Source organism: Acanthopagrus latus, chromosome 6, assembly GCF_904848185.1.
Source record: "Acanthopagrus latus isolate v.2019 chromosome 6, fAcaLat1.1, whole genome shotgun sequence".
NCBI classification, from domain to species: Eukaryota; Metazoa; Chordata; class Actinopteri; order Spariformes; family Sparidae; genus Acanthopagrus; species Acanthopagrus latus.
This window is the reverse complement of record NC_051044.1, coordinates 17888506-17912878: the sequence shown is the minus strand read 5'-3', so window position 1 is coordinate 17912878 and position 24373 is coordinate 17888506. Positions and strand designations below refer to the sequence as shown.

The following is a 24373-nucleotide window of genomic DNA, read 5'->3' as shown; positions in this document are numbered from 1 at the left end:
TAACTGTGTACTTTCGTGACTTGGTGTAATCGTTGTTGGTGTTAATCGACAGAGTAGAATAACATACCGGTACATAAATGTGCTGCTTTGGCTCTGATGCAGCATACACCCTGCGAAAAAAAACAAAAAACAAACCTGTGACTTAAGTTATCAGATAAATGCAGAGGAGTAAAAAACTAAATGTACTTTCAATCGATGCAAAAGAACGTCTTGCTGTTGAGAAACCTGTGCAGCCATTAGTGGAACTGGTAATCCACTCAAGCTGAAAAACAAGAGCCCGGCCCTGTCACATTCAGGTGTTTGGTCATGAATTTATGACACTTATGTGCATGAGTAGTCTTGTAACAGAATATTGCACATAAAGCATGGGTATGTAGGTCATCTAAAGACTCTGAGTCAGCCTGTTGGAGCCGGTAGGGAGTGAACTGTGATGTGAAGATGATATGACTGCGAGCCCCATGGAGCCCCTGCAGTTTGTTTACAGGGTGTCACCAGTGTGTCCTGTATGTTGTGCATACTCAGAAATACCAGAGAGACTAGAAAAACCGGAAGCACTTTTTTCACGTCGCACTATGTAAACCCAATTATTGTGCGTTCTCTGCCAGCCTTAGCCACTTCAGAGTGTAACTTTCCCCTCTCCGCCTCCAGTATCCGTGTCACACCAATTGTTCAGGGTTTAAAGTTTGTATCTGCAACGTGGGCTCACCTTTGGAGGAACTCCCGTCCCTCGCTAACAATCAAACCCTTCAAGTGAAACAGGAAGAATTGGCCCACTGAGAGATCAGACAGCATTCTAAGCATTCTTTCCACACAGCCGGTGTTTCTGTGAGAGTATTTTTCAGATCTGGCATCCATGATTATGCTGAGTACAAAGATGCTGGTTTGATTGGCGCATGAGGGTCCATGCAGTATGTTGAGGTCATCTGAGGTTGCTGCTCTGGGAGCTGTTTGCTGGCTAACACCGTATAATGCTTCCTGCTTGGCATTACAGCTCTAAAGGGAAGTTTTTTTCTTCTCTTGTTTGAAGTGTATAATCCGAGCCCCGGTGCAGATCAGTCACCGATGTCGCTGCTGAATGGCAATTGGGCCAAGAACCTGCACTAAACTGCTTAGTAATGGACTCAGCAACAATGATGACGCATGCACACGAAAGTCTGTTCCCCTGGAAGAGTTTCCTGTTGATCAGTTTGTCTAAATTATGTAATTTACACACAGGAGAAGTGAACAGCACCATGAAATGATGTTTGGCTCACATTGAAAAGTTGTATGTGCTTGAAGCGTTTTAAGTGCATTTAAATACATTAAAAAGTTATAAGTTAAAAATTTGTAAGGTGTCACTTTTAATGCAAAGTTTCTCAACCATAATGAGTCTATGTGTTTACAATAAATAACTTAAGAATTCACAATTAAAGGTTGATTTTTTAAAATTGTTCTAGGCTTGATTCTTACATTCTCTAATTGTACAAATTTGTAGCCTACACACTGAGGAATATCTATTCTGGCAAGTTATGGTATGTCAATAAACGAGCTGATATTGTTCCGTCTTATGATCAGGCCGTGGGATTGATTGCTGTACGTGGCTGTGGGAAAAATAAGATGAGGACAACCTCACACTGAAATCGACTTCAGTCAGAATTAGGCTAGTCTGTGTGTTTTTGTTTCACTGTTCCTTTTGCAATTTGTAAGATTTCAAAATTCACACTCATATCAACAGAGCAACTGAACTGCTGATTACTGTAGCTGTCATTAGCTAGTTAGCTCAGTTAGCTGTGCAGCAAGCAGTCATATGAGGGGACTCTGACCTGACTGGGAGCTTGGAGCACTGGGAAAGTGTTGGTGTTGTTTCCTATTGGGCCACTGCCTCTTGAGGTACAAACTGGCTGGGGGCTAGCTGATTAGCATGCTAACTTCAATGCATATCTCTACAACACGTTACTTAAACATCTTCTTTAGAGGATCATATTTCTTCTTAATTGTAGGGTAGTTCTATCATTGTATAAATGCACCAAAACACTGTTATTCAAGCATCTAATGAGCTGAAATTGCTCACTGTAGAAAAGCTGCATGGGAAATAATAATGAATGTTGTGTCCTTCTTTAAAAGGTGTAATTTGTGGTTTTGGTAATCAATTTTAGTTGTTCATTTAATTGTTAAATCCTTCAGAATCCATTTCACTGCGGAGAAAAACTCAACTCTCTGATTGAATCTGATTCAAAATCTTTTTCTTTTTTCCTCTCTGTTGTGAGTGTTCCCCTGCCAGGTCAATCTAGCAAAACACTGATCAAATGATAACTCAAACGAGACCGGAACAAGAACTGATTTAATCTCATTTGACTGAGCTCAAACAGTTCAGCAGTCAACTTCGGACATCTGGAAAGTGTTTTCCTATTTATCTGATTGAGTCTGACAGTAAAAGTCATTACTGTCTCCATAAATTTGGAGTTCACGTGAAACGTCCAAGAAGAGAAGTGGAGCGGATTTTCCTCCAAAGACACCATCATACTGAATTCTTTCTGTGCTTCCACTTGGAAAAACATCACTCAATACAAGAGAACATTGTCTATGACTGTGGTGTGTAATGTGAGATAAAACATTGATACTTTCTGTACTATCAGACACAAAAGATGACTCAGGTTTTCCTTTTGTTAGTCACACTGACAGGTCTGCTGTCAGCATCCTGCTTAAATTTCATTTCCTTTTTCACTACTTCCTGTCCAATTAATGCATATATTCACAGACACTTCATGCCATAAAGGAACACAGGGAGACGGCAGCTTTTACCACAAATGAATGCCTTTATTTTTCAAGACACTGTTAACACACAGGTATACAAGAGAGGTATCGGCTCTTGCAATAATAAAATAAATCAAAGTCGGTATCAGAACAGAACATTTAGAGAGTGGTAATATGGAATGTAGCTTTTTCCATTTTTTTTTAAACATTTCCAAACAATCCTTGCAAATAAATAGTCTCTATATAGTCTTTTTAGCTAGTGTTTTTAATCAATATATTCTCTTTGTTTAGTCAGAGTTTCAGGAATGAAGAGGAGAAAATCAGACGAAAACGAAGACGGTGACAAAACAAGGATATTATCCCCTTATAGCAAAAAGTCTTTCATAGGCAAAAAGGTATGGGGGAGAAAAAAGGCAAATCCCTTCTTCTAGAACTAAATAATCTTGTTCTTCCACCAAAGAAATGTAAATCCAAGTGCCTGGTGGACTCACTAACCATTTTTGTTGCAAGGGTCTTTGGAGACACCAGTAAAACACAAAATGTCCTTCTCAGAGGCTTACGTTGTCAATTGCTACAAGGCTGTTGACCTAGCCTGCCAAGGTCAGCTTGTTCAGTCAACTTCCCCACTAGAAATGTGCTGTGCTTGTTGGGGACTGGCAGTCCAAACTTCATCTAGGGGGAAAAAAGCTTAGCTCATATCACAGGTAAAGCACCACGTCAGGCTCCTACAGCTACACTTGAGCTCCAATGTTCGCTGCCTCGCTCATTCTCTCTAAGAGAGGACTTAACAATGAAGAAACTAGTCTGTACCAGTGAAGGAGAGGGGGATCCTAGTGGTTTCTGAGAGACCGCCACCGCGCAAAACATCTCTCCTACCACTCATTACAAAGAAAAGGAGCAGTCTCAGAAAGAGAAAAGTGCAACAAGGGCCCAGGCAGCCCTGTCCTCTGGCAGGTAAGGGAGAGCGCAGGAACGACCACACAGACTCTCCCCCTGGCCCCGAGGTGTCTGAGGTTCCCTCCAAGCAGAAGAGGCTCAGACCCCCACGTCAGCAGAAGGACGATGCACCATAGCAGGGTTTCAGCTCACTGAGCTCTTCCCATGCTTAAAATTTATGACCACACTGGCTCCGCAGCAGCCTCAGTCCGAACTATGATCTTCTAGCTGGGAGATGATGGTGATCAGGTTCTGCAGGCCGAAGATGAACCCACTGTCCAGGCCTTCGTGAACCACGCTGTCTTCTCCAAAGTGCCGACAGGTCGTGTGAGCAAAGTCAATCATGCGCACGTCCACCTCGGGGCTGCTGGCCTCTCCTGTGCTGTGAGAGGAGCGACTGCTGCCACTGTTGCTGCTCCCCCCAGCTACACCAGTGCTGCCACCGGCTGAGGAGGAACGAGGGAAACCAAAGGCGCCTTCTTCTTCCTCCTCCTCCTCCTCCTCCTCATCTTCCTCGTCCTCTTCATCAGATGGCTCATCCTCATCACCCTCCTCCCCACCACGGTGTCTGGGTCTACTGGGAGTCCTGGGAGGGTCTCCGTCATAGATGATGAGCAGGGAGCTGGAGTAAAAGCGGTAGGATTCACAGGCCTCCAAGGCGGCCTGCATTTCCCGGAGTCGCCGCAGTACCGGGGACAGCAGCTCTTGACGCAGGCGGCGCCCGTCGTGGAAGAACTCGTAGAGAGCCTCTTTGAAGCCTGCGAGGGTCAGCTTACGACCGTGGTACTTATTCATGAACATCAGCTGGCCTGAGTCTGACTGGTATACCTGCAGGTCACACAGAGAGAGGAGCTTTGTGTTACATGTCTATGGTTATCTGCTGATTATTTTCATGGCCATCATTTAATCATTTTGTCAAAGAAGGTCCAAAAAAAAAAATTTTCTTTGTCATATGACAAAGATTCTCTCGGCCTACTATCACAAATCTAAAGTCTAACGTACCTGCATGCCACAAAGCCGCACTCCAATAGATGCAGATGTGCTCTGTTGACACTTGCGAATCTGATGGGCTTTCTTCTCTTCCGATGCGTCATCCCCATGTTGGCGAGTTCCCATCTTCAAGTCTAAAACACATGGTCTTGTGTAGCGCCATGTCAAGTTTTCCAAAAGGATAAATTCTGTGAAAATGGGTCAAGGATCACAAAGCAACAGAGGACATGTAAACTGAAACACAGCATGTTTTTTCTATATAATAACATTCAAGAGCTGTCCCCCCTCACTGGAGCGGTTCATTCATGAAAGGATACTGTATTGGTTACGGTGCTTTGCATTCTCCTTCATCCTCTGCAGATGCTGCTGGTGACATTTAAGACTCCAGGGGTTGTGTTTGATCTGTGGCACAACATTGCCCTTCTCCAGGCTGAGGTAGAGAACCTCCGCCTGCTTCTGCTGCTGCATCTCGTCACGATTATAACTGCAAAGGTCACAACAAGAGAAAAAAGGTCAGCTAACGTGCTACAGAACATGTTTATGAGGTGTCTTGTCGTTTACAAAAGAGCACCCTTACCTCATGATCTTATCTTCTTTACGGCTGTGTCGAGCTCGGTCTTTGCCGTAGTTGTCATTGTCCAGGAGCAACGTGGACTGCTTCTTGTTGCTCCACTTCAGCATCTTGGTCTTGGGCTCGCAGTCTGATGAGGGATCTTTGTTCTCCAGGTCTCCCGATTCACTGTGGAGGGGGTAGGCAATGAGGCACAGGTTCCCTTCCTCATCCTCTTCAAAACTGACCGACACTACACCTGAGAGTGGGTGAGAGGGGGCAACAGAGGGTGGTTATGAGTACATTCATGGTCACTTATCCATTAACGTCAAACATGTATCCATAAAAGATAGTGACGCATTCATACAGCCATCTGCACAAACATACATTACATTACCATGCTATATAGAGGATGAAGATGGAAGATGGAAGCAGTACATTTTTAGAAACAACATATTTCATAGCAAAAAACTGTGTTGATATGACTCAAGAAACGAGAGACACAAAACACCACGCAAGACCAAAACTGTGTAAAGACAAGCAAGACATTTATTGAACAACTGATAAACATCCTCATGAAACACAAACAATGACTCATAATCCAGAGCTTCAATCAGTCAGAAATGACATGAGGAAATGATGTACAACGGTCATTCCATACAAAAACATATAATGAATAACAGCTCAATAAGCCACAGGGAAGGATTGCATAATAACATGACCAATCATCAGTGAGATACCGTGATTCTATATCAATCAGATGTGACACAGATCATGTCCTTAAATGAAACGGGAACTGAACCAACGCTTGCTGTTTTACAGTTTGTTTAGAGGCATCAACACCAGAAACACAACTTAAACGCTGAGCCCAGCCCCCACCAAAGCTCCCTAAAAGGGCCTGTGTGTCGCATGCCTCTGTGAGGGCTGGGGGACGTGTCGCACTGAGAATAAACACTACAGCTGCAGCAGCTGATACAGATAAACCACAGACAGGAAGGAAACTGATCGAGAGAGAGAGAGTCGCAGAGATATGGACGCAGCATCCACGCCTGTACATTCAGCATCCAACAACACTAGTGATAACAGTACATATTTTACAAAACAGCCACTGAGTAACAGAGAATGTAAAAGGCAATGTACTCTGAGAACAACATGACCAAACAGTGCCGATGCTCAAAATACTTTTCTAGCGTCTTTGCATGTTAAATGACGGGCCTGAGGACCCAGCATCCGCGTTTCTTCCGCAGCCAGGCTGATGTCATGTGCGCTGACATCACCATCCTGCAGGAAGGCCCAGCCTCTCAGGTCTGTCCTTATGGGCTGCATCGTCCACTCTGGGCTGCACTGTCATCACACCACCTCATCGAGTGTGGGAACCTGTGAGCCACTTAGACTTGATTCAGAAGGAGGGCTCATAAACTGGTGCATCGATTGAGATTTACAGCCTGATGAGTGTAACTTGACCATCATATACTAGCAACGTTGGCGGAGTTGCTGATTGTTATCAATATCTATTGTTTTATTAGGTTCAGGGGTTCTGGCAGTCCAATCCTTATTAGTACATCTACTACACTGGGGTCATATCCTTCAGAAAGTTTTGTGCCAACAGTGCCTGCAACCATTAGATAATTTGGCTCTTTGTGTTTTGAGGAATGCAAGAGACGGACAAGCGTCACCGTTGATGTCACTGATCTGGAAGGCCCCAGAAGTACTCTACTATCTTATCTCCAAATCCCACTCCCCTTGAGGGTCTTTTTATAGTCCCATGCTGCGTTACTGTGAAGTCAGATACCACGCGTGCGTCTCACCTCTGTCATTTGACCGCCTAAAGACGCCTGTGTCCATGTGTTCCAGGCTCTATTACATCTGTGGGTGAAACTGTGAGAGGCTGTGGACCTGGACGCCACCAGGAAACATGATATTCCAATTAAAAAGCATGTGTGTCAGTGAAAATACGTATCTGTGTCCATGTTTCTGTGATGCACCTGGAACCAGACCCGGACATCTCCTCAACTGACTTGTGAATTATCTGACCCTTGCGATCTGTCCCATTTATTTTTGATCTATGTGGAAAATCCATCTCATCTTGAAACTGAAGCTATCTTGAATGACAGACATGGCACTGGAAAGGCCTCTGTCCACTCATCCTCCTGGCAGGTAGTCAGGCCATTAGCTTGGATGCTACTTGAACCCTGGCGTGCCTGCCAAATGCTCCAATACTAGAGGCACTGCACACAGGTGACATTATGAGGCCACTGAAGGCAGTCATGTATCTATCTATAGATGGGAAAATACATTTGTTGTATGTTATTGTGTACATCATGTCCTCTGAGGCCCTGCATCCACACTGTACCCAATACAAAATAACATCTCTATGATCAGCACAGATGTTTTAAAATCAGCCAATGAAGCTTTGTATAGTATATCACAAGATGTTTGCACGAACACAATGAATAAGAGGCAGAGGATTGAAGCTAGGTACCAAACATCACCACACATGCGCTGTTCTGACAAACATCTGGGCACATCCTGCAGGTCTTACCTTTATACTGAGGGGTGAATTTCCTCACTTCAGGGGGGAGGCTCTTGTAGAACTGGTGCTCCCGGGGAATGAGGGGCTTGCAGATTGTTTGTTCCCCAAATCGTAGCACACAGGAGTGGCCTCCCACCTGGTGCACGAATGGCTCAAGCATCACCCCTTTTCCGGGATATGGAGTCCCGTCCGCCTGCATCAGGGCTTCCAGAGCGGGACTCATCCTCACTCCGCATCGGATAACTGAGCTGGGGGGACCCACGTCGGTCGGGAGGCAAGAGGCACGACCGCTCGTCTGGCTCCCTATCCTAAAACTCTTGTGCTCGCACGGGGGCGCTACTGGTCTCCTGCTCGAGAGCAGCCGTGAAAAACAAAGGGCTGGACAGGAAGGACAGAGCCAGCGCCGACGAAATCCCCTATTTCCTCGATTTTCCTTGTCGGAGGACGAATTGTTAAACTCCTCCGTTGGTCAGGATAATCTCCGTGTTTGTATGTGTAATAAGAAATGACATATGCAGCCTTAAAGCTGCCACAACGTCCTCACGTAAGGTCACTTTCTGCTGTCCTCGACGTCTGGCTGTTACCGAAACTGACGTCGAGGCTGATCCACCAGCTAGAAAAACAGCACGAGCAGGAAACAAGTCCCGCCCCTCGCCATGAGCAGCCAATCACCGAGCCGGAGCTGTCGCTGGGAGGAGACAAGGCACCTAGGAGAGGATCAAGCAGATCAAGCAAACAAAGAGGAAGGAGAGAAAACAGGGGGGGAGGGGAGAGCAGGAAAAATACTAGACACAAAAACACAACATTTACAGCATTTCTTGCAAGTTTCTTCCTTCCTGTTCTTCTACAGACAGGCTCTTGGAGGGATTTTAAGTTTCATCTAGTTAACAAGACATTAAATATCATTTTCAGTAGATTGCATTAAAAAAAATAAAGGCAAGAATGTGTTTGGAATTGCACTTAAGCCGTTTCTTTTCAACTCATGTTTTCAAATGGGATCAAAACTGAAAGGATGTGTTTGAGGTGGACGGCTAAGAGAGCAAACTCAAGGACATTATCTGGACAGTGTCCATTCATTCCTATGAAAGCTGCCCGGTGGTGTTTTGAAGCCAAAAAAGGTTGACTTCCTGGGTATGAAAATACCTGGATCTTCCATGTTGTGCTGCCCAGAAAGCGTGCTAGAATATGGACAATATAATGTAATCGTATGGCTCTTCTAGACAGATAACTCCAGTTATAATAGTGAAACAAGTCATTATGTAGGGTTGTGACGCTCAAAAAAATGAATCCAACATTGTACAGATGCCTCTTTCATAATTATATGGATGCTTGTGGAACAAAAATATTATTTGGCATCACGTGAAAATATAATTACAGGGTTGCTCATCCTGGGGGCCTGAGCTAACTAGCTACAGATAGCTGTGGTAAGCAGTTACTCTGGTGATACACTGCCCCCAATTTGCTCTGACTATGAATTGGACAGCTAGCCAGTTCTCTCACATCATTGGCCCAAAACTGGATGGCAGAGATCAGAGTCCCTTGTTTATGAATTGGAAGCAAACTACATCACCCAGCAACTTGGATGTAGAAGGCTAAGTCAAGAGAGATGCAATTGTATGATGCCAACACAACTCCGCCAATTAAATTTGATTTAATTACAGAACACTGAACAATAAGATTGAGGTTCGATTTGGATGTGAACATGAACTCTCCTCACAGGTTGTGCACTCATTAGGCTATGGTAACAGACGTGACCTGATGCTTTGTTTATACCAAAAACAGGGCTGCATTAAATCTTAACAACATTCATACTACAAACCTGCCTCTGTTATGGGGACAAAGCATTTTTGCTCCACAGGGAATTTTGGTGTTGCAGCTGTCACCTTGAAAAATGTTTACTTGCACTGACAATTGCATGTCATTGTCAACGTTGTTGATTTACACTTTGGCAACAGTTGAGCCAGATTTTCTGCTGACCAGACTGCACTGAAAAAAAAATGTCACTTAAAAAATGAGATTAAAAAAATAGAAGGTATTTTTGTTTGTAATAAGTGAAAAGAATCTGCCAATGAAACAAGTGAAAATTGTCCAAAAAAAAGTCCCATTTATGTTGCTACAATGCTACTTTCTATAGGTGATGGTGATTGTGCCCAGATTTTTAGCTTCGATCTTTTTGGTGGTTGTGAAGACTTGGAAAGGATCAAATGTAATAATGTGAATGTACTTTATTTTAATTACCTGCTAAATTGTGTAACACACAAACAAAGAAGAGCTGTTTTAACAGTTATCCCATCATCATCCTCCCAACATCACATCTTATATTGAAGAACAACATCCTTTTACAACATAACACACATGCCAGAGGTAGATATCTGGATTCTTGGGCGCTGATATAAATAGAGCCCTGATAGCAATCATTTTTGGCATCCATTATTGAATTTTGTTTAAAGGGAGAACATTGCAACACAATATGTTAGCTACATTACTGGAACATTTGGCTGTGAAGCCCTTGGCGTACTTTTTGCCAAGACAAACACCTTCACTTTAGGCTGTCATATATGAAAAAATACTGCATGAATACTAAGGACTATAACTGCAAGTTAAAATGCAAGTTAGCTAGATTAGCTTCACTTTGACTCACTGTAAAGTAAAAGGTCATTGCTCACCCAACATGCCTCAGATGTAGAAACCAAACTGGACATGTCTCTGTGAATGGCAGTTGACCTAATGAGTCTGACTGGTGTGCCAGGCCAGACAAAGCTGAGGTACTGTAGGCAAGCTTAGGTCACTGGACATTTACAGCCTAATCACGCACTAATCTCTGATGTTCCAGTTCTGCACTGGGATTACAAATGGGAAGAAAGGATCCAGACACAGGCAAGGAGGGGATTGAATTATCAGCACTTAAACAGGGTGCCCACTCTTCTCCTCCTACTGGTCTCACAGGTAGGGGCTCCCTGGTGGCCTCGTGTGAAATGTGGAACAAAAGAAAAGATAGAGTGTGTGTAGAGCAATGTGTGTGATTTTGTGTTAGGAGTTACACACTAGGTTTCCCAGACGTCCTGATCCCAGGATCAACAGAACAATATTGTGTTAATCATGCCAGTCCATCTTTTGGTAAAGAAAACCGTGGCCGTGTCACATTACCGTGTGAAGGTTTTACTTGTGTGATTGCAAAGGTGTAGAGTGGGCTTTAATACTGTGGTTGGGGACAAATTAGTGTGTGTGTGTGTGTGTGTGCTCTAACCTTTGCCAAATCGATAGTCGATGTCGATTATTTCGATAAAAAGTAGCCCAGACATCTAATTGTATCAGTTGTTGCCAAAGTAAGCTTTACCTGGTGCAAACTGTCGTTAGCTGTGCAGCTAGCTGTTGCTGCTCAGAGAAACAGGGAAGTTTTGGTGTTTTAGCCACTATTACTGGAGCTGTGAACTGCTGGGAGGTTGCTGTGTCCATGTCGAGGGTGAAGGGGACTCAGCAAAGAATGCTGGCTGGGATGAGCTCCGAAATACACACCAGAACTGGAGCCAGGTGAGGAAGCAACGGAGCCAGACTGAGCTGTCTCTACGGATATCATGACAAAGGCAAAGAGGTCAAGAGGACGCTAAAAGACGAGGTTAAGAAATGAAAATAAAGAGCGACTGAGCAAGAAGGCAACAAACAGTAAATCTTGGATTAGCATTTAGTAGTGGCATTAGCTTGAACTAAAATGCTCAAGACAAGCTGGACTTGTTGCTACTGTACTACAGAGTAGGATTAGCTGCCTTGCTAAGTTAAATGTCTTGTTTTGTTGCACCCAATTGATGTTTGACTGTGTTAGCAAAGATGTTGTACCATGTTATAACCAGGTGTTACCAGCATCTAGTCTGGTTTAGGTTTTGTTAGCTTGGTACGCTACTGTTCTGACTTGTGTTGTATTGTGCAAACAGCACGCGTGTTTAAGGCACAAGTTTGTAAGTTACAATGTTGTTATGACACAACTGAGTTTTGTATGTGGATAGCATAGCTTCCAACACTTTAACCATGTTTCTTTGGACACTAAAATTCATGACCTTACAGTACGAAGAACCCAAGAAAGCGTGTGATCATGTGTGTGAGTTGAGGTCTTCATAACCTAGTCACCCTGGCCTCACTGATGCGTCACTGTTATGTCAGCTTAGCTCGGCTCTTCCCTCTCATGTCATGGGTCCCTGCCCCAGGACAATAGGCTCAGGCTGTGCCACAGGGCCCTCAAGTCAGCTATGAAACAGGGCAATGATGCAACCTCCAACAACCCCCTCCATGCACATTGTATAATTCATGGCCTTCAACAAACACAGCAGGCATTGTGAACTCCACCCACCAGAGAGATGGCAGAAGTCTCTTGAAATCCATTTTAAGTCCAGTACACCAGACATGGTACTTAGAGATGCACCCATATTTCTATTCTGACCTAACTGCTTACATTTACATTTTAGGGCATTTAGAAGACGCTTTTGTCAAAGGCGACTTGCAGCAATTCATACATTCATACACTGATGGCGGTGTCTGCCTTCCAAGGTGCCAACCAACACATCAGGAGCAGTGTTGGGTTCAGTATCTTGCCCAAGGACCCTGATATGAACCGCCCTGACCACTGATACATTGGTATTCCAGATTACCAGTAAATTCCACAACTACAGAGATTTTAAATTTGGTAAAAAGAATGTGTTGGTATTGGAATGGTACTCGGCAGAGAAATAGAATCAGTCCCAGATTAGGTGTTGGAAACAGTAATGGAAAAAAACTTGGATCAGTCACTTTTTATTTTGTGTGACAACACTGGAAAGGTGAAGTTTAGTCATGTGGGAATTCAGAACTGACTCTGTATGGTTTTTGTGTCTGTACTATACTTAACTGTAGTGACCTAGAGAGCACGAGTCATCTCGCTCTGCCATGTCACCCCCATGAGCTTAGGGATCACTCTCACCGATCACTCATCCGTTGGTGGTTTGGCCCAGTTTGTCAAATGGATTATTCTGTATATTATATAATGAATGACTGCTATTAATCTAGGTCCATTTTCTATGGGAAGGACTGGGACTGTCTCCCACACAGTGGGTGAGCCGGTTCCAGTGGTTCCCATAGAAAAGCTCAGGGAAGCAGCTGTGAGATTCTCTTTAATGTAGGCAGGGAAGACTAACTTCTATATACTTTTGCCAAACAGTTAGTCCTCATTTTTGAGGTGTTTGTCTTGAAAAACTGAAGAAAAATAATAAAATCAAACGAAGCTTTCTCTGAAAGTGCTACTTGTACTTGCCGAACAAAACAATTTCCACGCCTCGTTTGCTTATTTGCGGTTCAGGGTCATTACTGCCCCCTCAAGCCAAAAACACCCAACAGTACTTTTACTAAAGTAGTTAGTCTTCGTTTTTGAGCTGTTTTTGTCTTGCAAACCCGAAAAAATACCTTTTGAAAACATCACCTCATAAATCTCACCTCTGTGTCACTCAACAGATTTATCTATTGTCTTTTTTACCTTCTTTGAGTTGTTCTAAGCACTAATGGGGTCATTACAGACTCCTGAGGCAAAAACACCAACTGGTACTCGACAGTTTCTGCAAACTGCAGTTGTAGTGGTTGTTTTTCTCTCTCTTGCCCCGAGGGGCAACAATGATCCAGGACTGGCTAACCAACTTCAAAAAGTGACAAAAAAGGTGAGGTCTATGCTGTGCTGGAAGAGGTTATTTTCAAGCAGTATTTTTTCGGTTTGATATTATAAAACAGCTCAAGGATGAAGACTGTTTGGTTCCAGTATGGTCTGCAGTATTGTGGGCAAGATCAAGTCACTGGACGTGTACGGCCTAGTTATGGACTTTAAATTGACCTCTTTTCCATCAAGATAATCATGAGTGAAGGACTGTACAGTTAGAGCACAGTGCAGCCAACATTGGGGGTAACATTTGGCTGTGAGGCAGGGGCTGCTTTGATATTCCTGAGGAAATCACAACAGTGCTATTCTGCCAACTTGACTTTCAATTTTCCACTGAATCCTAAAGCCCTCCCCCCTCATTCCCAGACACGTGAGGAAGTGAAACATGGGAAAGTAGGAGAGCCTGCTACAGAGAGGGGATGGGCCCATATGTGGCTTCATTTAGACTGCGGGCAGCTCAAGCACATCTTAGTGTGTTGATAGTGATGAGTGTTGCTGGCACTCTGACACCCAATGCCAAGTCAAGGACAGACTTGTTTATCTCTACGTTCCCTGCCACCACCCACACTCCTCCCGTCATTCCCTATGCCTTTCCCTTTGTTTACAACGGAAAGAAAGGCTCATCTGATCACGAGACATTGACTGGACAATCAAAGCACCTGTCTGTTATCTGGTGTGTCTTCCAACATCATAAAAATGTGTCAGCATTTATTTCGATATCTTATTTCATGTCTTTTGAAAGACTTGTTTCAATGGATGACGTTCTCAACAGAATTTCTCTTTTTCTATTATCCTTCAATCATAAGACAGAAAAGGGCAGATTGCTGTGCTTGTATCAACACAATAAGTAATTTGACAAACATTATAACCCTAGTAGTAGGTAGTAATGAGGATGTCTGGCTGGACAGTAAATGCACTCGTAAAAACGTGAGCAAGGGCAATATACATTAAGTAAACAATTAATTATGAGGCAATGACTTCCTCCATTGAAGCCGCACATTTTTTTGCGAATATCGAAACCTAAGGCCAAGGCAATAAACCTGCTTACAGCCAAGAGCCACAGTACCTCAGAAACTAACCTATTGTGTGTTGTTTGCACAGGGAGGAGTTAACATAAGCAGAGGAGGAGCGATAAAACTGATAACAACAGGGACAGTGAGTTTAGATAAAGTGTGTTATTTTGATGCCACTGGTCTTCAAGGTAAGTTAACAGCCAGCGCATATTTAGTAATGTGAACTTGAATTTCATAGCTGCTAGTTGTCCAAGATGTGTCAGCTGCTGTGGTGATAGCGTTCCTTTCCCAGAGCATGGCTTTAGAGAGCACCTGAGCAACCTCACACGTTTAACTTCAGATTCTTCAAGTGCATTGACACATTCCTCAAGTGCATTCCTGAAGCTCATTAAATTGTAACACGTGCTACAGTGGTCTATGGCTGGAGGGGGGACGCTATTGGCCTGGATGATCCCCGTGAACCAACTTCCTCTCTAGGTCATGGGCAGTTGCAATTTTGGAAATGCAGCTTACACAACCTGACATGACAAAACTCACGTTCACTTGAAAACACTTATACTGCAGAAACGAGCTGTGGAAATCTACAGCATATCATGTGCATATGAGTGAAAGTTGAGACCCTTCTGGCGTTGAGCCAACATAAGCTATACGTGGCGTATGTAGCCGTAGCTGGAAAGCCCCTAACAAACTGACAAAGATAAATGCATGCAGTCACATGATGCCGTCGATCACAGTGTTTAGAATCGCCGCAGCCTCCTTAGGATGTTGGAGATAATACCATGCTATCAGCCTGACTCGTTCAGCCTGTCAGCGAACGACCAGCAAGTACCCTGACCCACTTTAAAGGAAGCAGCTGACTGCTTCTCTCAAGTCTGCAGGGGGCGGGCCCTTGTTCAAGGTGGGACCCCGACAGGGTTTTCTGTTTGTAAACAGACATGCTACACTGTAATGTGAGGCATGGGGACTTTATGAGGAGAAAAGGTGAAGTGTATTGGCAAACAAATCGGCGGGAGTGTCACAGTTTATGTTTCTGTCTATTGTGCATGCAGGGGCCATCACTCACGTTTGTGTGTGGAAAATAGTGAAACGTGTTCAAGTGTCTGAGTGTTATGGCCCAGTTTCTACACCCAGTATATTGATGCACCAGCTCATCACCATGGGAACAGTCTCGAGAGGACAGCATGTGTGTGAGCAGTGTGGGAAGAGATATTCGAGGTTTCGTTGGGTTGTGGTAAGTTCGGGCAGGATGCCGACTGGTTTTGGAAAGCAGGGTTTACATATACAGAAAGAACTGTAAGGATAACCAAAAAAATCAACAAACTGAGTGACATTTAATTGCTTTCAGGTTAGTTGATTCCCAAAAAGCGATGAACCTCGTGTCGTCCGTACTTGTGAATGACTGAGCATTTCAAGGATCATACCTGAACACGATACTGTTGCCTGTTAACAATAACCTGCTTAGCTGTAGACGGTTCCAACAGGTGTTTTTGGAGTATTCCCAAATTTTCCTGGCCTTCTCTCAACTTGTTTCAAGTATGTTACGTGCTCAAATTCAGAATAAGCATATATTTACAAAGATCAAACAAGTTGATAAGGTAACCCATTGCATATGTTGTCTTGTTTTAAATTGAGTATATGTCACAAAGGATTAGCAACTTCTCACATTCCGTTTTATCTTTCGACACAGCGACTCATCAGGACACACATCACACGACCTCAGGTTATACATAGCCCCAGCGGCTCCTGTCTGGTGGTCTGTTATAGCTCTGCTGACACATTTTTACGCACCTCCACCCTGCCAAATTATCCAACCCCCCTCTTCAAACTCACCCTTGACTTTTGACCTCCAACAGAAACCTAAGAGTGGGGTGCTGTCCATTGATACAGGATCCGTGAGCTGTGATTTCTAAAAAAAATTGGGTCAGGTTGAATATCGCTTGACCAGGATCTGGTTGGCCATTCAGGTTCTGTCTGCATGTGGCCTTTGGGTACTGTCCAAGCCGTCGCACCAAGTCTCTGCCACGTGCTCGGCCTCAGACAGGCTCCTGCAACCCTGCCCCCCTCCTGCCCCACATCCTGTCCGTCTGTCTGCTTTCACGCCGTCCACATCCCGTCAAAGTGGTCAAGTGCACCAGAATGAATCAGCTACAGCTTGTGCAACCTGCTGCTCTGCAGCTCATTGCAAATATTTCCATCTTTACAGAAAATCATTCTGAGTTCATGCTTTTACGACATTTTAATCAGTAGAAAAAAGATCTTCACTGACTGACTTTTCCTCTGCCTAACAAACTCTCTTAGTTTTCATGAATGATTAAGCAAACTGATCTGAGAGGACAAAACATTCTGGTTCACTGTGTTTATATTTGGCGGACCCTGCCACCTTCCTAGCTTCAAACAGTGTTCTGGAGACCTTATTTTCCCTTGAGAACAAGCACAACAGACAAAATAAATATTTCTGAGTTAATATTACCTCACTGATATTGTAAATAATAATATTGAGTAGTGCCCCTTTAAACTTAAAAGGTCTCCTCTTGTTTGCTGCAAATAAGTGCCAACAATTTTGAAACAAGCAGGATATGACATTTGAATTTCTAATGGAGAAAAGTGCCAAAAAAAAGTGATAGAAAGTCTGTCCATGTCTGTGTTTGTTTTTCTTTCAATCGAACAAAAAGTTACCTTTCGCCACAGTGATCCTTGTTCGGTGACTTCTCACTGTATCCACAGTCCAACTAACTGTCAACGCCTCCGCTATTTAGGAGCCGGCTGCAGCGCTCATATAGTTCCCTGAGAGTAACAAACACACACACACGCACACAGCTCAGGGATAAATCAAAACAAGATGTAAACTCAAAAATCTTTTCAACACGAGCATACTAAAAAACAGGCCGCTTCCAATCACAGAGCCGACCTCCCTGGGGGGAAGAAATAAACATCTTTATCCCTTACTGAAATGTGAATCAACTGCATGCAAATAGACACTGTGGTCACAAGTTTAAAACCAAGAGGACACTGTGCTTCTTAACCCAGTCAACAAAGGTAACCTGCACAGGCCTTGTTCAACACAAATCAACAAAACACAAACTATTTGGTTCGGTGGTGGTGAAATAAGCACTAATTCAGCCATTTAACAAAGTGTGGGGCATAAATTTGTTTTTACAAGATACAACTCAGTGCTGAGTTTACATCTGGATACAGTCCAATACTGACAGATAGCATACAGTAGAGAAGTGCTGCATGCCTGAAAACCTTGGTGGGTGGAGAATGCCGGGAGAAAGAAAACAAACTTTCTAACCTCATGGCCTACATCAGTTTTTCTTCACCAGGGTGCAACGTGCAGCCTTATCTCTAGTATCTTCCCTGCGGCTTTTTTCTCAAAACACGGAGTTAATAGACAGCAACGGAGAGGCGTAAATACAAGCAGCTGTGAGCTTTGAAACAAGTCCAGGTTCATGAATACAATCTGCAGGTTTGATGTGAGTTATAGCCGTGCAGGGGCTCGAGGAACGCTGTACATTAACAGGTTCCATATGACCCAAACATGCAGAGGGAGGGCAAAAAAAGGTCTGATTTATATAAACAGAACCACTCCTCCTGCTTGCCACGTGCTGCACAGGATGTCACGTGGAGCCGAAGACTGCCAAAATCTAGAACCATAATATTTTGATTTTCATGCACGCACGCACACTCACACACACACACAAAATATAAATTCTGTCTGAGCTCAGTTGAAGATACAGCCCAAAACAAACAGAGCAGGGAGACATTTACCAATCAAGAACTTCCATGAAACTGAAGTTCATCGGATCACATGAAAGCACTCACGGTTAAAACATTCAAACTGAGCTTAAGAGAGTGTTGGAAATCTCACAACGTGTATCCCGATCCTCTGCTCTTTAAAAGTTTTTGCAATACACAAAACACTGTACAGGATTAAATGTAGCAGAAAGTGGATGTTCAGGTGGTTTACTTTTGCATCTGGGACAAAGACTGGACCTGCTTGTCTCTGCAGTTCATATAAATGTGTAGACACAAAATGCTAGCTTTGTTTATTTCTTTTTTTTTTTTTTTGCACTGACAGAATTTGCTGGTGGCTAGTGAAAAGTGCAAGTCTGATCCTTTTTTAGGTGCAAAGGTCATGGACGTGGTCTGACTATCAAGTTCGCTTTGTTGTACACCAGTTAACTTCTTCCAGGAAAAGTGGGATAAACATCATCTGTTAAAAGTCAGACTCAAGACTCCTCCCCACTTGGCTGTACACAGAGAGCGTGTTTTTGTTTTCAGTCTGCAGATGTAAGGGCTTTCGGAGTTCCCTCTCATATCAGCGTATCAGTGCGCATATGTGGCCTGGGCGTGTGTGTGCATGCCTTTCTGCAGATGTGTGTGTGTGTGTGTGTGTGTTTGAGAGGGGGGAGGGAGTGAACAGGTCCTGTGTCCTCCCTCTGTGTTATGCAATAGTCCAGGGAATCGGGTCCAACTTAATTTAAACCCCATGACATTCAGTGACACAAAGTACAGGCCGGGAGACATGCAGCCATACTTTCACAACCAATTTCACACTGACCATAATATCACAGAGACTCTAGTTGTGTCTGGATATTGCCATCTTTGCAAAAAGCATCTACAAACATTTGATCCCCAATGAGCAGAAGTCTTTATGGGTGTGATCACTGATTCAGCATTCAGGGATATTCCTTTTCAAGTTGTTAGAGTCTGTATCACAAGTTAAAGAACTCTGTGGTTCAGATCCTGTTGCTGAAAAGCTTTTTCTTAAGGAGACTTTTGTATGTTAAACATTCCACATCCCTCATACATTACGACTTTCTTTCAAATTTTGCATACAGATGTCTGTTGGTAAGGAAGCAATTTCTGCATTCCCAGCAACTGGCATTCCAGCATTCACATCGTATTTTCCAGAGGAAATGCATCTTCTGGTTTAAGAATGTTGTTCATATATTGTGAGTCTGCTGCCGAAAACCAGAGTATTTCCATTTTGCTGGAAAATCAAAATTGGAGTGTAGAGCGTAAGTCAACCTGACAGCTGTGTAAAAGAAAAATATATCTTTAACAACATCTTGCAGTTTACATGACATTATAATGTTATTACACTATGATATCAGACCTATATCAAAGTTGTTTAACAGTTTAAAGTTAGTGTAAATTTAGCCTGAGACAATCAGATAATCAATCGAATTAAAATGTAGCCAAGTTTAATTTTAGAGCATTTGTTGTATAAGGCAAAGTTGTAGTTATACTGCCGGTAGCAAAGTTTTATAATAATAATTTGTTTCAGTGATGTTTCTACAATACAAATGTAGGGAAAATCAGCAGAAGTTAATTAAAAATAATCTCGTGTGTAGAAGAACATTATGTACTAGTACTACCAATAATGACTACTATGCACAGTCAGACTGCTGCGTAACACTAATAACACTAATGACACATTTTGAGGTAAGTTACCAGCTAAATGATGACGACAGTAATGTTTCCAGAATGTGTAAGCATGGACGACCTGTTGGCATTCCTAAATAGGACATCCTGTTAGCTTCCTCATTGCCAGTTTCATGCCGATACTGCAGCATTGATTTGTGTAGGCGAGCCCTGGAATACATCCAGGTTTCACGTCAACCCACAAAATGTCGAACTTTACTCAGGCTGCTATGCCATGTTGATCGCTCAGTGGGGACCACAACTGTCACCACAGTACGAACTTAGACTAAGACTAAACTGACCGCCACAACAGTCTCGTTTGTTTTTAATTACTGCAATGGCCAACCAATACTTCAGTCCCACTAATGTGTTCTATTATGGTGAGATACCATCGATAGTTTGAAGCACTTTGGATTAGGCTGCAATCGACCCATTCACTTTCAGGCATGGATGTTGATCAACAGCAGTGAGACAGGTCAGTTCTAACAGCCCGGGACCAAGATGTTTGTTCTCAATCTGCCACCATGTGCAGCCACTGTTCCTTAGTTAAGCTGTTTAATACACGGTCCAGATGGTTTTGTTGACTTGGAGCGGCTCATCGCCAATATCATTCGCATCAGCAATCTATTTGAAAATGCCATCCCAGAGTTTTGTGGTATGAGTGAGGCGGAAGAGAGAGGTCTTGGGCTCATGTGTTCCCAGGACTCCTGACAGAAAAGAGTTATTGTGGAGTGCTTTGAGAGCTATCATGCATTCCCCAAACTAACATTAATGATCCAAAAATGTAAGCAGAGGTCCTGGTATTGCATTACTAAGAATTGGATTCAATGTGTGGATGTGATCCAGAACTGCATTTTTATTAGTTTCACATCAGGGTCTCACAGTTTACGAGGGTTCTGGGTAAATGTAAACGAGTTACAGTCCATGAGTGCCTACATTAGCCCCGCACTGCTCGCTACTTTGCTTAGACTACTCTTGACTTATAATAGGAGGGAATGTGAGAGACTTGAAGTCGTGCCCAGTCTAGACTCCAGACATGAATCAGAGGCCATGTAGGAACACAAAGTGACATCAGTATCTATGCAAATGATTCCCTTTCTTCAGAAACTGATCATCTGGACAGACTGACTCAGGAACTATGACTGATTTGTAGAACAACAGCTTGGATGTTTAAGTTTCAGTGCACAATTTAACTTACTAATTCACAGCTGTTAACTAAAGACTGAGCAGCATCTCCACATTGCAAATAAGCACACAGTTACATACGTAAGTTTGGAAAGGGAAGGGAAAGGGAAGGCATATTTAAAAAAATACATGGCAGGTGATTGGATGGACTAACTGTCTATTATTGTCTTTCACAGGCTAACTTCAACCATCAGTTCACCAGAAGGACAGTGCTACCAGAAGCGCTCATTGGCGAATTAAATTCTTACCAAAGATCACATAATCTCACAATGCAGCTACCTTGCAATGTGACAATCAATCTTCAAACAACATGATTCAAACTTAAAATTATGATAGACCTGAAAATATTGAAGGTACTGTAGCTTCAGATCATCATCATCATGAGCCTGCAGATGTTCTACTCCGGTGTGTATCTGAGTCATAGATGCTGCTCTGTTCCTGCAATAGCATCACACAAAGTTTATTCATTTGTCTGAAAGCGCTGACTCAAAAAGCACAATTCCCCTGCAGCACGGGTCGCCCTTCAAATTAAATCAGGCCTAAAAGAGCGATGCCGTAGAGCAGAATGAGTGGCACTTAGGACATAACCTCATTATAAATAGAAGTGTCTACAAATGTGGAATGAATATAGTCATTGCTAGTAGCACACCCTTCTTCTATTCACGTGTCACAGTCTTTCCCGACTTTCCAGCCACTTGTCAGTCCATCTGCAAAGTGCGTGATGTTGATCAATAGCGTATTAGGCTAGTTGTTTTGAATCAATCTGTATGGAACAGATCCCTAAGGGTGGTTGATTGATTTGTAACATTGTGACGTCTGTTCTGTGGCACTTGGCCCTGAGTGTGTTTCAGTGTGACATTGGTATCTAGTCTGTTTGAGTTTGTCAATAAAAATCAAATGACGATATATACAATGTGACAATGTCGCTCGTAGTGACGAACCTAAAGTGAGTTATTGCCCCTGAGTGCTGGCTGTGTAAATAAGTTTGCTATTCTAATTTAAAAAGTGTTGATATGTCAGTGTTGAGTTAACAACTAGTTTGTCCTGACCCCAAGTGGCCAAAATATCCTTTTTTTTTTTGCAGTTTTACTGATGTAGATCTTTGGATGTAGCTACTAGCTGCTGTTAGCTAGTTAGCCATTCCGCTATTCGCTGACTGGAGTTTGCCTGGATTGTGACATCAGAACACACAGGAGTCACTGCAGGCAAACTGCAGTCCAAATCAACGTGGATAGACGCAACTACAGGACTGTCCAGAATCAGCTGGTTAGCATTTAGAGAGACACATTTTCCTCACATTCAGTTGATGGTAGTTCTTTTTTTTTTTTTTTTGGCCGTATCTTAGTGTCCCCTCCAACACAGTGTATGAGTGGAAGTGTGGATTACAGCCGCAACTCTAAGTGAAGTGTTAGTGGGTGCCAGCTCGAAGCAGTATTTGGGCACTGCAGTGCTTTTCTGCTTAATCTCAGTGCACGTGATGATGTATGCACATTTCTGCAGAGGTTTATAAGACTGAGGAGATGCACCTCTGCATCCCTCCATCACTCACTGCCTCAAGATAAATACAGCTCTGCCTTCATCCTCAAGCATATTTACATTGGTCATGATATCAGATAGGACATCATTAGTTGTATGTCCTCTAAGAAATAACTCTGTATGTCCTGTTTTGATGCCTCAGAGATAAAACCTTTAAAAACTGTTAATCCCTCAATGCTTCACTTTTCCTCATTTTTTTTCAGTGCAATGACTTGACCCCTAATCATCTGCATATGTATTTATTCTTAATTATGGATGAACACACACCACTCCTGTCTCCCGTACCTCACGCATCTAACTTAGTGTTTGCATCATTCAAAGTGTAAACGTCGTCCCACAACCTATTGAAAAAACTCACATGATCGAATACTCTCTCGAGCATATTCTAATCCCTTCCCTCCTGCACCCCACCTGCATTTCTCTCTCTCTCTCTCTCTCGCTCTCTCTCTCTCCCCCCCCCCCTCTCTCTTGCTCAACCACCTCTCTCTCTACTGCAGTGTGGAATTTTCCAAGCACTGCGAGCGCTGCAGTGCTCAGAGTGATGGCGTAAAGGAAGATGAGAAGGAAGGAGGTAGGATGAAGGGTGAAATGCTGCTTAACACAAACCTAAAAAAAAAAAAGAAAAAGATGAAAAAACCTGAACCATTGTGATGAAGAAGCCGCCACCTCATCTGCCTCCGTAAACTCAGTGGAAAAATACCAGGCTGACATGAAGACACAGATGCAGCTGAGATGGAGAGGCCCCCCCCAAAACACACCGAGGAGATGGATGTGTACAAATAATTCTAAATTTAAATCTTCTGTTAATTTACTGATACATCTATAGATATTATGAATCAGTTGGGTGTATTAACATTACACACATACATGTATTAGCATTAGCACAATAGTATTGCCATAACTCTAATGGCAGAATTCATTTAAGACGTTATACATGTTAAAGGAAAAGCAGCAAAACATTGTCGCAGAATTCACCTAAACAACATAAGTAGACGGGGACATATAAAAGCAACAACCTATATATATATATATATATATATATATATATATATATATATATATATATATATATATATATATATATATATATATATATATATATATATATATATATATATATATATATATATATATATATATATAAATAAAGAATGGCTCATCTGGCTTGGTCCAAATCTCCAGAAGCCCCAAAATCTGAAATCAGTTTTAAAAGACCTAATTTAAACCCTTCTCTTCACCATAGCCGCTAAGCTAAAAGTGTTAGCCATACACCTACTGAAGTGGGTGCACAAGCTCAGGCAAGTGTTGAGGGTTTAAACAAGCGTCTTTTCCAATTAAATGGGGATTCTGCGCATCTGGTGACATTTTATGTTTCTTATTCAGTTGTTTGTTTTGTTTGTTGTCTGCTGCGACGCTGTTCTGCTGTGAAGCTCCAGAAATGTTTTAATCAATTGTATTGCTTTATATTTGTTAGTCTGACCAATTACATGGAACAAGTTTAGAAAAAGTCCTTTTTTTTGCTTCTTCGCGTACTCACGTCATTTCGTTTGATACATTCCAGGAAAGTGGGCATCCATTTTTCCCAAATGAACTGATACAGCAACTATTTCCACTGAAATGACAATTGAGTTTTTTTGTCTATTTTTATGCGTTTGAAAAACTAAAGTGTCCCTCAAGGCCATTATGAGAAAGACAGACAGGCTCTCTGCCCACAACTCCTCAAGCCTCTCTTCAGTAAGCATGGTGGATGTGAGCAATTACAGATGATTGTCATAACATAAAATGGAGCATCATGACAG

General features: G+C 42.8%; 1 protein-coding gene and 1 long non-coding RNA gene across 2 annotated transcripts; one reads left to right on the top strand and one right to left on the bottom strand.

Annotated features, from left to right (window-relative positions):
• Window positions 1-2775: 2775 nt before the first annotated feature.
• On the bottom strand, window positions 2776-8463 carry ip6k2b (inositol hexakisphosphate kinase 2b). Its single transcript, XM_037100672.1, has 5 exons — window positions 7752-8463; window positions 5237-5468; window positions 4977-5143; window positions 4672-4847; window positions 2776-4497 (listed from the first exon to the last, which is right to left on the bottom strand). The coding sequence occupies exons 1-5, from the start codon at window positions 7963-7965 to the stop codon at window positions 3874-3876; spliced, it is 1413 nt and encodes a 470-aa protein (XP_036956567.1). The 5' UTR covers window positions 7966-8463; the 3' UTR covers window positions 2776-3873.
• Window positions 8464-20701: 12238 nt separating this feature from the next.
• On the top strand, window positions 20702-23240 carry LOC119020898. Its single transcript, XR_005075436.1, has 2 exons — window positions 20702-21325; window positions 23072-23240. It is a non-coding gene; the product is annotated as an uncharacterized LOC119020898 (long non-coding RNA).
• Window positions 23241-24373: the final 1133 nt, after the last annotated feature.

Bases quoted from the DNA above. Each gene is read 5' to 3' on its own strand.
- ip6k2b (XM_037100672.1), bottom strand. From the start codon at position 7,965: ATGAGTCCCGCTCTGGAAGCCCTGATGCAGGCGGACGGGACTCCATAT. The intron at 5,469-7,751 runs GTAAGACCTGCA...ACCCACTCTCAG, and splicing joins ATTCACCCCTCAGTATAAAG to GTGTAGTGTCGGTCAGTTTT. The intron at 4,848-4,976 runs GTATCCTTTCAT...CCATTTTCACAG, and splicing joins AAAGCACCGTAACCAATACA to AATTTATCCTTTTGGAAAAC.